Here is a 10,659-nt window from a genome sequence, read left to right as displayed (position 1 = left end):
AACTTCAATTCGAACAGTTACACATCGCTTTGTTTTTGTAACGTAACTGTGAAAACCGTAACATGTAGCGTGTATTACCGGCGATAATGTAATGGAACAAGGAACAATACGAGATACAATCCGATCGAATTTGTCGAGACCGAGTATATACTCGGTTTTTTTATGGGTTAAACATGCGACACGCAATAAAAATAACTCAAATGTTAAAGTTAGTCGATAAACGATCGTATTAATAATAGACACATGAATACGAGTTTATAGTAGAATTTTGTTTGTTTATTATTTCAGCGATAATCGATTCAATGGCTTTCGAAAAGTAACGAAAAGTGACGAAAGCTTGAGAATTTTAAAGATAAAGAGTGGGCGTACATGCTGCTGAGTTCTGAAGATTGTTGCCGCTAGCGTTACCGTACGACGTAACGTATGCGGTGCAGGATATGGACATCATCGTATAGGAGACCGTTTGTTGCTGCTGAAAGGTACGGAGTCAGGGACGGAGAAACGGTACGTAGAACAGTTAGACGACGACCCACATTGCGCAGAGTCTCACAGACCCGCTGCGTACAGGCCGGCGTACCAGTTTCTTCGACCTTGCACCATAACCAAGCGTCAAACGGACACGGAAATTCTGTGCTTCTCTTTTGAGATTATTACCAGGCAGAAGAGAAAATCATGATGACATCAAATTGATGAGTAAAACTCATTTTTCCATCATTCGATTCGGTCGGATTTTCTCGTCATTTTGACATCGTCATGATTTTCTGTTCTGCCGGGGTTCACGATTCGCTTGCCCGTTCACAATTGTGAGTATTCAATGATTGAAATCCATGTATCATAGATTATATATTAAGCTGCATCAGAGATAAGTTAAAATTTACGATGATCTCACATCGTGAATTTTCCAATCGATTAGGATGACACTCGCGCGCGTGTGTATATATAGAAATGAAATCGCGACAATAATCGCGACAAAAGAGCCGAACAAAAATTTAATATTTTAGAACATTTATTATTTCTTAAAATATTTCGAAATATTTGTAACGTCGATTTCAACAATCTCGACCAAAAGTTCATTTAATTATCTTATCTGTTGAGATATGTTATATCATACACACACACGCGTGCGCATATACATACATGTATGCGCGTGCGCTTCAAATTTTCTCTTAAATACGCATTGGTCGCATTGGTTAAATTTATAAGCATCATTTTGTGCTAGTCACTGGCGGTAGATACATTGTGTTTTATTTCTCGTAATTTTATTTTCAATATTTCCTTTAATTACACTTCGTAAAGAAGATATTCCGGATACAATGCTGCGGGTCGTGAGTATTATCGTTGTATCCATTCTAATAAGCGAAGCGATCAGTCACAATCTAGAGTCAAACAATGAACAAGAGAAGAAATTTGAAGAAATTCTGCAATGGTTGCAAGAGATACAGGAACGAAGCGGTATAGACAAGCCTGTGACACAAGTTCGTGTTAATTTCCACGACAACAAGCAAGATGCTGGAGAGAATTCTAACCGAGATTCATTAGCTAACCAAAAATCACGACGAAGTATAGTAATAAGACGAGATACACGAAGTGCAAACAAAGATCCACCTCCAGTCGATCAGGCAGTATTAATGGCCAGATACGTCGTTAATCAAGCTGGTAATCTATGAATGTAATATTATTTGCATGTACTGATCGTAATTATACCAACAACACGTAATTATATCAATAATAATCAATTATTATCTTAATTTTATACCAATCATATGTTCTAATTTTTTTTAAATCTATATTTATTATTTATTATCTATTATTTTTTGAAGAGAATAAAATAAAAAAGAAAGTAACATACTTGTTAATTGTAATTTCCTACTTAACAATATAATGTTATACTATTATATAACGTTATATTGTTGAGTAGAAAATTACAGATAACAAGTATATCACATGTTACATTGTGTTTGCTGGGTAGTATCATGCCTCTCAAATTATCGCTTTCTATTGCGTATGTGTATGTGTGTGTGTGTGTGTGTGTGTGTGTGTGTGTGTGTTTAATATATGTCCTTACATATTATTGTCAATAATGAAATTTCTTATAAGTAGCCCAATACACACGTTCACGTGTGTAGATTCGTCTTTGAATATTAGTTGGTACAAGATTTATAAATACTATTCATGTTATTGAGTACATTGAGTAATAATGTTATTGAGAACATACAAGACGAACGCTTTAGATATGAAAATTTAGATGTACAAGTGCTATATCATACGATATGATAAAATCTGTTACAAATTCGAAGATTTTATCATCGTCCGTGAGATTATTTTCCTTCTGGGAAAAATAGTTTTTTATTATTAATAATTAGTTTTTATTATTAATAAAATGATTTCTTATCATTTCTTTGCTCATGGAAGAATATGAGGGCAATAAGATAATTTCTATCATTCGTATATCTATGTTTATCGACAGATTGGACATCTGTAGCAACGATAAGCACGCGAAAAGATATTCAATCGTTTCCCGTTGCGAACGTGATTTCTTTTAGTGACGGGCCTGTTGGGAGTGGATCTGGAATCCCGTATATGTATATCACCCCTCTTGACTTTACTGCTCAAGATCTCGTCGTAAGTAGAATGCAAGAAAAAAGAAACAACATCTGCTATTATATATATATATATATATATATACATATATATGAATAAAAAATGGTACACTTACACTTTCAATGTTTACTTTTCCCTTAGCAACGTTAATTTTTTATGAATATATGTATGTTTTCAATTGTATTCTGGTAATTACACACATACACACACACACACACATAATCGTAAGATGATATCATGAAATGATATCCTGATATGATTATTATCGTGAGTTTAATGATGTCTTACAAATGATATGTCGATCTAAGTTGTTTAAGCTTAAGTAAATGAAAATATTCTCAGAAATGAAACCCCGTGCAAAAAATATTCATCTTACATTATTATTTCATTCTCTTTCTGATCACGAGCAATCACTTCATCGCCGATTATATGAATGTGTTGAGAGTTTGTATATGTATACACATGTATATCATATGTATATATATTTCCCAGTAAATACAAAGTATCATCGATGTTATAATGTCAGCTAAATCATATGATATATTACGTAACTGTTACTTTGTTGTATAACAAAGCAACTGTTATGTAACATACCATATGATTTAGCTGACATTGTAACATCGATGATACTTTGTATTTACTGGGTTGTTTCTATTCAAATTGTGACAGATTCCTTTATTGATTGTATTATATGCACAAGTAATTGACTATTACAGAAGGATCATCGCGCGTCTCTTTTAATGACATTAGCGCAAGGAAGTTATTGTAAAAATAAGCAATGGGACCCAATGGATCCGCGGTGTGCTAGAGTTATCTTAACTGGAAAGATTAAAGGAGTTAGTATATATATAGCAAAATTATATCGCCCGCTCTCATATTTTTTTTATATTAAAATATTGCCATTTTTTACATATTTTTCAACAGTTAAATGATAAGAGTGTAGAGTATCAACGTGCAAAGCGAGCGGTTTTTGGTCGTCACCCACATTTGAAAAATATGCCTCCAGGTAATATTGCGTTTTGTGGAATGTTGTAAAATAATTGTTTGCATCTAATCATACTAACATTGTTTATTCGTATACAGATCATGATTTCTTTTTCGTCAAGTTGAAGATATCAGCGATTGCCTTATTGGATACCTTTGGTGGACCGAAATATATTGATGTAAAGGATTATTTGTATCCGCCAGTAAATAATATTACAGAAGCAGTGCAACATTTTTTATTGAAGCGACAAGCTTCTGAAAGCTTGAAGCTTCTTGAAGATTCTGAAAAGAATTTTGATACAGACTTGGACGTTCCAATTTATCAGGCTCACAGAATAACATAAAATTACTCATATTTAAAGAGATATTTTTAATTAATTCTATTATATATATTAAAAATTTTGATTGATTTCAATTATATGTATTACATTAATTAATTAATTTCTATATACATATTACAAATTTTACATTAAATATTTCATATTTGCATTTGTATTTGTATTTTATTTGTATTATATAAATATATTGTATTTGTATTATATATAAGTAAGCCAAATAAAGATATAATATTCAATGTGTATGTTCTTCGAATTTAAAATGCGAATTGTTTGAATATTTTTTTTATGCATTTCGGAACATATCAATCTGTTTGAAACTACAATCTATAGCCAGTGGCAACAAAATTATAATAATTTTCTCTCGACGGACTTTAGATCACCAATAAAATATACAAATCTCGATATCTATCTTCTTCAAAAGATATATATTTCAATATATATCTTCTGAAAATTACTAAAAACAAAATTCTTTTGTTGGATAAGATATGTTGCAAAATTCATTGATATAAAAATGTTGCAATCTTTCTTCACCTAATATACGATTGTAGACAGAAAGGTCATCTGTAATTTTTGTTTGTTAAATGAAATGTTCCATGTAGCCCAATGGGAGAGCCTTATTCTAATGAGACTATTCTCTCATTGGATAAGATAAATGTGCGTTCTGAAATTCATATAAAAAGTTTACTGCAACGAAGCTATGCAGCTATAAGGAACTAGCAGCAAGATAGTTCGTAAATATAGCGAAAAAGAACAGATTATATATTCACTTTCTTATATTTTCTTGTAAACTTTTGCTTATAAAACAAGTACTAAAAGTTATAAACTACGTTTACACGGCAACGTTAATCCGGATTAGTAACTACCGTAGTTAGAGTGTAGTCTCGAATCCGATTAAAGTATATTTTTAGATCTAACAGAATATACCAATCGGATTAAAGAATTCACTAACTACGGTTGTTACTAATCCGGATTAATGTTGCCGTGTAAACGTAGTTATTGAAGACTGCCTTGTAGAACATTATGTTCATGCATTTCGTATGGAACAACTTCATTCATGCGCTCTGGCGCTTCGCGGTGAATATAAAGGCGTCGCCTACAATAGCTTTTCCTTTCTTTCTTTCTTTAAAATTAGCGGCATACGGTGCTTGTTTCGTGCTGGGCCGTGTTCCAAAATTCACTGCTAGTACTGAGAATATATAGTTTGTGTCACGCAAACTATAACTTTTCAGCGCTGGCAGTGAATTTTGGAACACGGCCCTGGATTGCCTTGTTGGATGAAAATACTGTGTTCTGATTGTATATTTCCGAAGATGGATGGAAATGCACTAATCAGAACTCAGTAGTCTGATCCGTAGTCTGATAAGCCCATATCAGACTACGGATTGGGATTGAGTATTGGATTGAAATTTGACCAATCAAGGCTAAGTTTACTATATTTGAAGTTATTTTCTTTTTTCCAATTGGTCAATTTCAATCCAATCTGAATCCCAATCTATAGTCTGATACGGGCTTTACGGGCTTAAAGAATCGTGAACATGGGCTGCGTTCAGCAGACAAAGGCTGCATTCAGCAGACTCAACAGTTGGACAACATTACTAGATTTTCCACTGAATCTCGCTCCTGATTGGTAAATATTTCTGGATTTATGAAGAATCTAAAAGAATGCTCCAATCACAGACAATAATCACTAAGCGCTCTCTGATCACTTTGTTCTACTGAACGCGGCCATTGGTATCATAGTTCATGTGTACGATTATACAGAGAGCGCTTCGCACTTGGCTCGGCTAAAAGCGGCTCATAACCTCTCTCCTTCTCTGATTTATTTAATATTTACCGCGATAGCGTGTGAACGAAGGTACAAAGGCATGGTGTTCTACACAAAATAGTCTTCTATAACTTGTTTATAAGAAAAGTTTACAAGAAAGTATAAAAACGTGAATATATAATTTTATATATTTGCTATAAGAAGTTTCATGATGTGTGACTCCATGTTATAAGTATAAACTATTATTATTTATATAGATATTTTGTATGAAAAATCATGTCTTTCCGAGGACGCGGAGGATTTAACAGAGGAACGGGTGGCTTTAGAGGTGGCAGAAATTCTGGAGGATTTAACAGAGGACGTGGTGGTGGTTTCGATAGAGGCAATAGAGGGTAAGTTATTGGTAATAAGGTAATTTGTACATTAAAATTTATAAAGGAAGTAGTACTTATTTATAAGACAAATTTATAAAATATATTGGCTTAAATAAAGTTATGATTAATGGGCAACCAATAAATTTTGACTTTTTTTGAAATTTAATACAGATATGACCAAGGGCCTCCAGAGACAGTAACAGCATTGGGGCACTTTACATGGAGTGTACATGATGAACTTGTCGTTAAAGCAGATATCGAACAAGTTCCCTTCTTTAATGCACCAATATATACAGAAAATAAACAACAGATTGGAAAAATAGATGAGATATTCGGTAATATTCGTGACTACTATGTATCTGTTAAATTATCAGACAATGTAAAGGCTTCCAGCTTTCAAAAGGATATCCAGGTATTCTAGTATCAGAAACAACATGTATACAAGTTTTAACATGTTTATTATATGTTGATATTTATTAATTTTAGTTATACATTGATCCAGCAAAATTGCTACCTCTTCAAAGGTTTTTGCCAAGACTACCTGGGGAACAAAAGAGAGGTGGTAGTGCTGGCCGTGTTATGAAAAGAGGTGGTGGAGGAAGGGGAAGAGGCAATAATAGAGGATCCTTTGGAAGAGGAGGTTTTGGCACAAGAGGTACCAGAGGTGCTAGAGGCGCCAGAGGATTTAGAGGTCGTGGGGGAAGATTTTAATAAAATATGATTTTGACATGATGCATTTAATTTTATTAAATTTCCCTTAATGTTGAACTATATATATATATATATGTATATATTGTATATATATATATATACACATATACATATATGACAATTTTAGTCCATTTTAGTCAATTTTTTTAGTCTATACTTGATTAATACATGCAATATAATATAATTTACAGATTTTGTAAAATTAAGTAATATAATGTCACACCTGATCAAACTTTATACATTTCCCAAGTTCCTTTTCTGCTTTCTTCAATAATTTATCACGTCCTCTATGCTTATATCTTTTTTTACTTTGCAATTTTTCTTCCCGATCTTGTTCTATTTTATCCCAATATGACTTTTCTTCGTTATCTGAAAAAAACATACATAAAATGAATATTCTTAAAACAAAATTATACATATATGTATATACATCATATTTGCATGTATAACAGATTTACTTTTTAAAATTATCAAACGCCGTCCCTCATAACTCTTTTGTAAAAACAATTGTGCAGCTTCTGCTGTATCACATCTTATGTATGCTTGGCGAGAACCGTATGTTATATCTATGTATTTTACATAATCATTATCTCTAAATTCCATCTAAAACAAATGTGATATTTTAATTTAAATGAAATGTAAACTTTTCAGATGATAAGGAATTACAAAGTAATAAGCATGATAAAAATATACCTTGAAACTTTGTAAATCTGTGCAAGGTTCATCCATTTCAACTTTCACTATAATTCCTGGTGCATAAGTAATACGTCCATAGCATGATTTTTCTGTTTCACTGAGTTTTTCATCTTTTTCATATTTAGATTTGTCATAATTCCATTTTGTTTTTCTCAAATGTAGTTTTAATTGTTGCATTTTACTTTTTTGTAACTCCAAGTATTTATTTCTAAGTCGTTTCCAATCTCGTTTGGCCATCACTTGCATCATATCACTAGTGATATCTTTCTGAAAATTACTTCTCTTTTTTCGGTTCTTTTTCTTTTTTCTTTCATCAACACTGGTTTCTCTTTCCTTGATATTACTACTACTTGTTTCATCAATATTTTTTTTCGTAAGATGTTTTGCAGCTTGTGATATAATTTCTTTATTTTTATTATCATAGCTTTTATCTACAGATACCATTTCATTTACTTTAATTTTATCTGATTTTACCATTGATCCACATGGATCTCTTTTTGCTGTTCCTTCACTGGAGTCTTCATACTTAAATGTATCATTTGTTGATAATTTTCTCTTTCTCTTCCTATCAGTTTCTGTAGTCTTATTACGATTAGTAATATCTTTATTTAATATTTTTTGATCTTCCATATTGCTATTATGCTGATCTGCAATGTTTTGATCTGTAGTTTTTTTCTTTTTGACTTTGATATTGCTTTCATCTGCAAGTGACTTTTCTGAGACAAGTTTTCTTTTTCCCAGAGAATATTTAGTATTATCTAACTTGTTGCCTTCATCATCATAAATATCATCATTTGTAATTTGATCTTTTATATTTTCTTTTTTATCATCTACATCTGTTTTAATCGTGCTTTTAGAAAGATATTGCAAGTGTTCTGGTTTATCATTTATTGTAAGATTTTCCTCAGTATTATTAAAAGTAGTTATACTTAACAGATCATTGGGAGATGTATGAGATGGTAAGACACATCCATCTTTTTGAAATGCCTGCATAATATATTATTTAAAATTTGTACTAATATTGTTCACATGTATTAAATCGTTTTTTTCTTACCTTAATACATTCTTCAGCACCTGCTGGAGTATCAAATTCTACAAATGCAAAACCTTTAATTTTTTTATTACTTTGGTATCGAGGAATTGAGACATATACTACTTTTCCATATTTGGAAAAGGCAGAAATCAGCCAATCATGATCAGAATCTGGAGGTAAGTTTTGTACATAAACTGTACACTCATCTATATTTTCTTTTTTGTTAATAGGTGTCAATCGACAGACTTTTGTACCATCTTCAGATACTTTTAACATAGTTGATTTTTCTAAAGCTTTAGCTATTCTATTTGTATCTGTAGTTAATGTGCTTAATTTATTAAAATTTGTAAATACATCAAGAGCCACATCTAAAAGACAAAAAATATCACAATTAGCATCTTAGGATTTTCACAAAGGAGTCAGTTAAATAAAACATATTGTAGATATATATAATGATGTAACTCAGATAATTAAGTAGATAGGAAATCATGTATACTTACAAGGACTTTTCTTCAAAAGTTCTGATAAATATCGATCTTTGCTCAAATTAGCATCACTAAAATAAAACTCCATTTGTTTCAGTATTGCAGCGTGCAATGCTTTTTTCCTTAATCGTGGTTTACCACGCGAAACACCTGATCTGTTGTTTCGTTTAATTATATCCATTTGTGGTTGTTGTATCTGAGGTACAGGAATTCTTTCTGAGGCTAGTTCTATATTTGATTCCTGTTCTTCCATCACCATTGTATTCCCAAATGTTCATATAACTGACTGCCAAGCAAAATATATTACCTGCAAACGTATCGCTAAAATGATATATATTAACATGACATGTGAAAAAAATTTCAGCAATTTACTTTTGACTTACCTTATTCTAATTTAATATCAAATTCAACTAAATTAGATTATAGATAACTTAAATTCAACTAAATTCAAATAAATCAAATTTATTATTATAAAATATTTTTATAATATTATAAAGTAGATTTTTCTCAGTAAGATTTAACGAACAAGTTTGATCCGCAAGGTTAATTTGATACAGACGGATACAGGTTTCTCAAATAATAATAGGAAACAGAAGATACAGTTCACTTGTGTGTGTTTTTTATACACTTCAGATTTTTATATACGAAATTATTGGCCGCGTTCAGCAGAAACAGCTATTTACTAATGCTCAATTTCTTCACCTTTGGTTAAACTCAAACGTTAGTCATTCTAATGAAATTAACCAATTGCATTTTTTGTTAATCAGAATAAACAAATGCTATTGGTCGATTCCGTTGGGATAACCGGCAGTTAAGTTTAACCTAAGGCGAAGAAATTGGGCATAAGGCTGCGTTCCCATATTTACTGCCAGTACTGAAAATCTATGATATATGTGACATAAACTATATATTTTCAATACTGAAAGTGAATATCGGAACGGAATATCGGATACATTTCCAAAAATGGATGGAAATGGATGCACCAATCAGAACGCACTATTTTCATCCAGAGAGCAATCCAGCACAAAAACAAGCACTGTGTGCCGCTGGCTTAAGAGCTTAGGCCCAGTTCCACAACTTGCTTTAAACGGAGTTTAAAGTTAAACCGATGGTTAAAAGCAATAGTATATGCGCATTAGTATATGCACCGATGGTTAAAAGCAATACTATTGCTTTTAACCATCGGTTTAGCTTTAAACTCCGTTTAAAGCAAGTTGTAGAACTGGGCCTTAAGCCAGCGGCACACGGTGCTTGTTTTCGTGCTGGATTGCTTGCTGAATAAAAATACTGCGTTCTGATTGGTGTATTTCCATCCATCTTCGGAAATGTACCAATCATATCGCAGTATTTTCATCCAGCAAGCAATCCAGCACGAAAACAAGCACCGTGTGCCGCTGGCTTTATTTATGACTATTGTTTTAGATCTTCGATGGATTCAGAAGAACAAACCAATCAAAAGCGATAATTAATTGCTAGCATTGAAAATACATAGTTTGTGTCATGTATACTATAGAATTTCAGTGCTGGCAGTGAATATCGGAACGTAACCAGTAAGGCCCAGTTCCACAACTTGCTTTAAACTCTGTTTAAAGCAAGTTGTGGAACTGGGCCTAAAGAATCATGTGGTCTGATCTTTTTAGCTGCACTACTGAACTGGTGCAATAAGTTAAAG

The 10,659-nt window shown here is 32.2% G+C and overlaps 3 protein-coding genes across 6 annotated transcripts; 2 read left to right on the top strand and 1 right to left on the bottom strand.

The window, feature by feature from the left end:
- Positions 1 to 1,151: 1,151 nt before the first annotated feature.
- Positions 1,152 to 3,964, top strand: CREG (Cellular Repressor of E1A-stimulated Genes). The gene is made up of 5 exons (XM_011155816.3): positions 1,152 to 1,656; positions 2,468 to 2,622; positions 3,318 to 3,437; positions 3,526 to 3,607; positions 3,685 to 3,964. Exons 1-5 carry the CDS (start codon positions 1,314 to 1,316, stop codon positions 3,927 to 3,929), a joined length of 945 nt encoding a protein of 314 aa, XP_011154118.1. The 5' UTR covers positions 1,152 to 1,313; the 3' UTR covers positions 3,930 to 3,964.
- Positions 3,965 to 5,651: 1,687 nt separating this feature from the next.
- Gar1 (Gar1 ribonucleoprotein) lies at positions 5,652 to 6,792 on the top strand. 2 transcript variants are annotated; one of them, XM_011155815.3, is made up of 4 exons: positions 5,652 to 5,778; positions 5,946 to 6,080; positions 6,234 to 6,474; positions 6,549 to 6,792. In XM_011155815.3, the coding sequence occupies exons 2-4, from the start codon at positions 5,965 to 5,967 to the stop codon at positions 6,771 to 6,773; spliced, it is 582 nt and encodes a 193-aa protein (XP_011154117.1). In that variant the 5' UTR covers positions 5,652 to 5,778; positions 5,946 to 5,964; the 3' UTR covers positions 6,774 to 6,792. The 2 variants fall into 2 exon arrangements, with proteins under 2 accessions (XP_011154117.1, XP_011154116.1); XM_011155814.3 differs by having other exon boundaries at positions 5,662 to 5,857.
- Positions 6,793 to 6,895: 103 nt separating this feature from the next.
- Larp7 (La related protein 7) lies at positions 6,896 to 9,481 on the bottom strand. 3 transcript variants are annotated; one of them, XM_011155810.3, is made up of 6 exons: positions 9,371 to 9,481; positions 9,003 to 9,294; positions 8,524 to 8,870; positions 7,467 to 8,456; positions 7,232 to 7,376; positions 6,896 to 7,142 (listed from the first exon to the last, which is right to left on the bottom strand). In XM_011155810.3, the coding sequence occupies exons 2-6, from the start codon at positions 9,244 to 9,246 to the stop codon at positions 6,991 to 6,993; spliced, it is 1,878 nt and encodes a 625-aa protein (XP_011154112.1). In that variant the 5' UTR covers positions 9,247 to 9,294; positions 9,371 to 9,481; the 3' UTR covers positions 6,896 to 6,990. The 3 variants fall into 3 exon arrangements, with proteins under 3 accessions (XP_011154112.1, XP_011154114.1, XP_011154115.1); XM_011155812.3 differs by having other exon boundaries at positions 9,003 to 9,308; positions 9,371 to 9,469; XM_011155813.3 differs by having other exon boundaries at positions 9,003 to 9,273; positions 9,371 to 9,469.
- Between the last annotated feature and the right edge of the window lie 1,178 nt (positions 9,482 to 10,659).

Source organism: Harpegnathos saltator, unplaced genomic scaffold (assembly GCF_003227715.2).
Source record: "Harpegnathos saltator strain DR-91 unplaced genomic scaffold, Hsal_v8.6 scaffold192, whole genome shotgun sequence".
In the NCBI taxonomy this organism is placed as follows: Eukaryota; Metazoa; Arthropoda; class Insecta; order Hymenoptera; family Formicidae; genus Harpegnathos; species Harpegnathos saltator.
Note: the sequence above shows the minus strand (reverse complement) of the source record. Positions and strands in the feature narration are given on the sequence as shown.

Coding starts and splice junctions, on each gene's coding strand:
- CREG (XM_011155816.3), top strand. CDS start 1,314: ATGCTGCGGGTCGTGAGTATTATCGTTGTATCCATTCTAATAAGCGAA. Junction 3,438..3,525: donor TAACTGGAAAGATTAAAGGA/GTTAGTATATAT, acceptor ATTTTTCAACAG/TTAAATGATAAGAGTGTAGA. Junction 3,608..3,684: donor TTTGAAAAATATGCCTCCAG/GTAATATTGCGT, acceptor ATTCGTATACAG/ATCATGATTTCTTTTTCGTC.
- Gar1 (XM_011155815.3), top strand. CDS start 5,965: ATGTCTTTCCGAGGACGCGGAGGATTTAACAGAGGAACGGGTGGCTTT. Junction 6,081..6,233: donor TTCGATAGAGGCAATAGAGG/GTAAGTTATTGG, acceptor AATTTAATACAG/ATATGACCAAGGGCCTCCAG. Junction 6,475..6,548: donor GCTTTCAAAAGGATATCCAG/GTATTCTAGTAT, acceptor TATTAATTTTAG/TTATACATTGATCCAGCAAA.
- Larp7 (XM_011155810.3), bottom strand. CDS start 9,246: ATGGTGATGGAAGAACAGGAATCAAATATAGAACTAGCCTCAGAAAGA. Junction 8,457..8,523: donor GTGCTGAAGAATGTATTAAG/GTAAGAAAAAAA, acceptor TATATTATGCAG/GCATTTCAAAAAGATGGATG. Junction 7,377..7,466: donor CAGATTTACAAAGTTTCAAG/GTATATTTTTAT, acceptor CATTTGTTTTAG/ATGGAATTTAGAGATAATGA.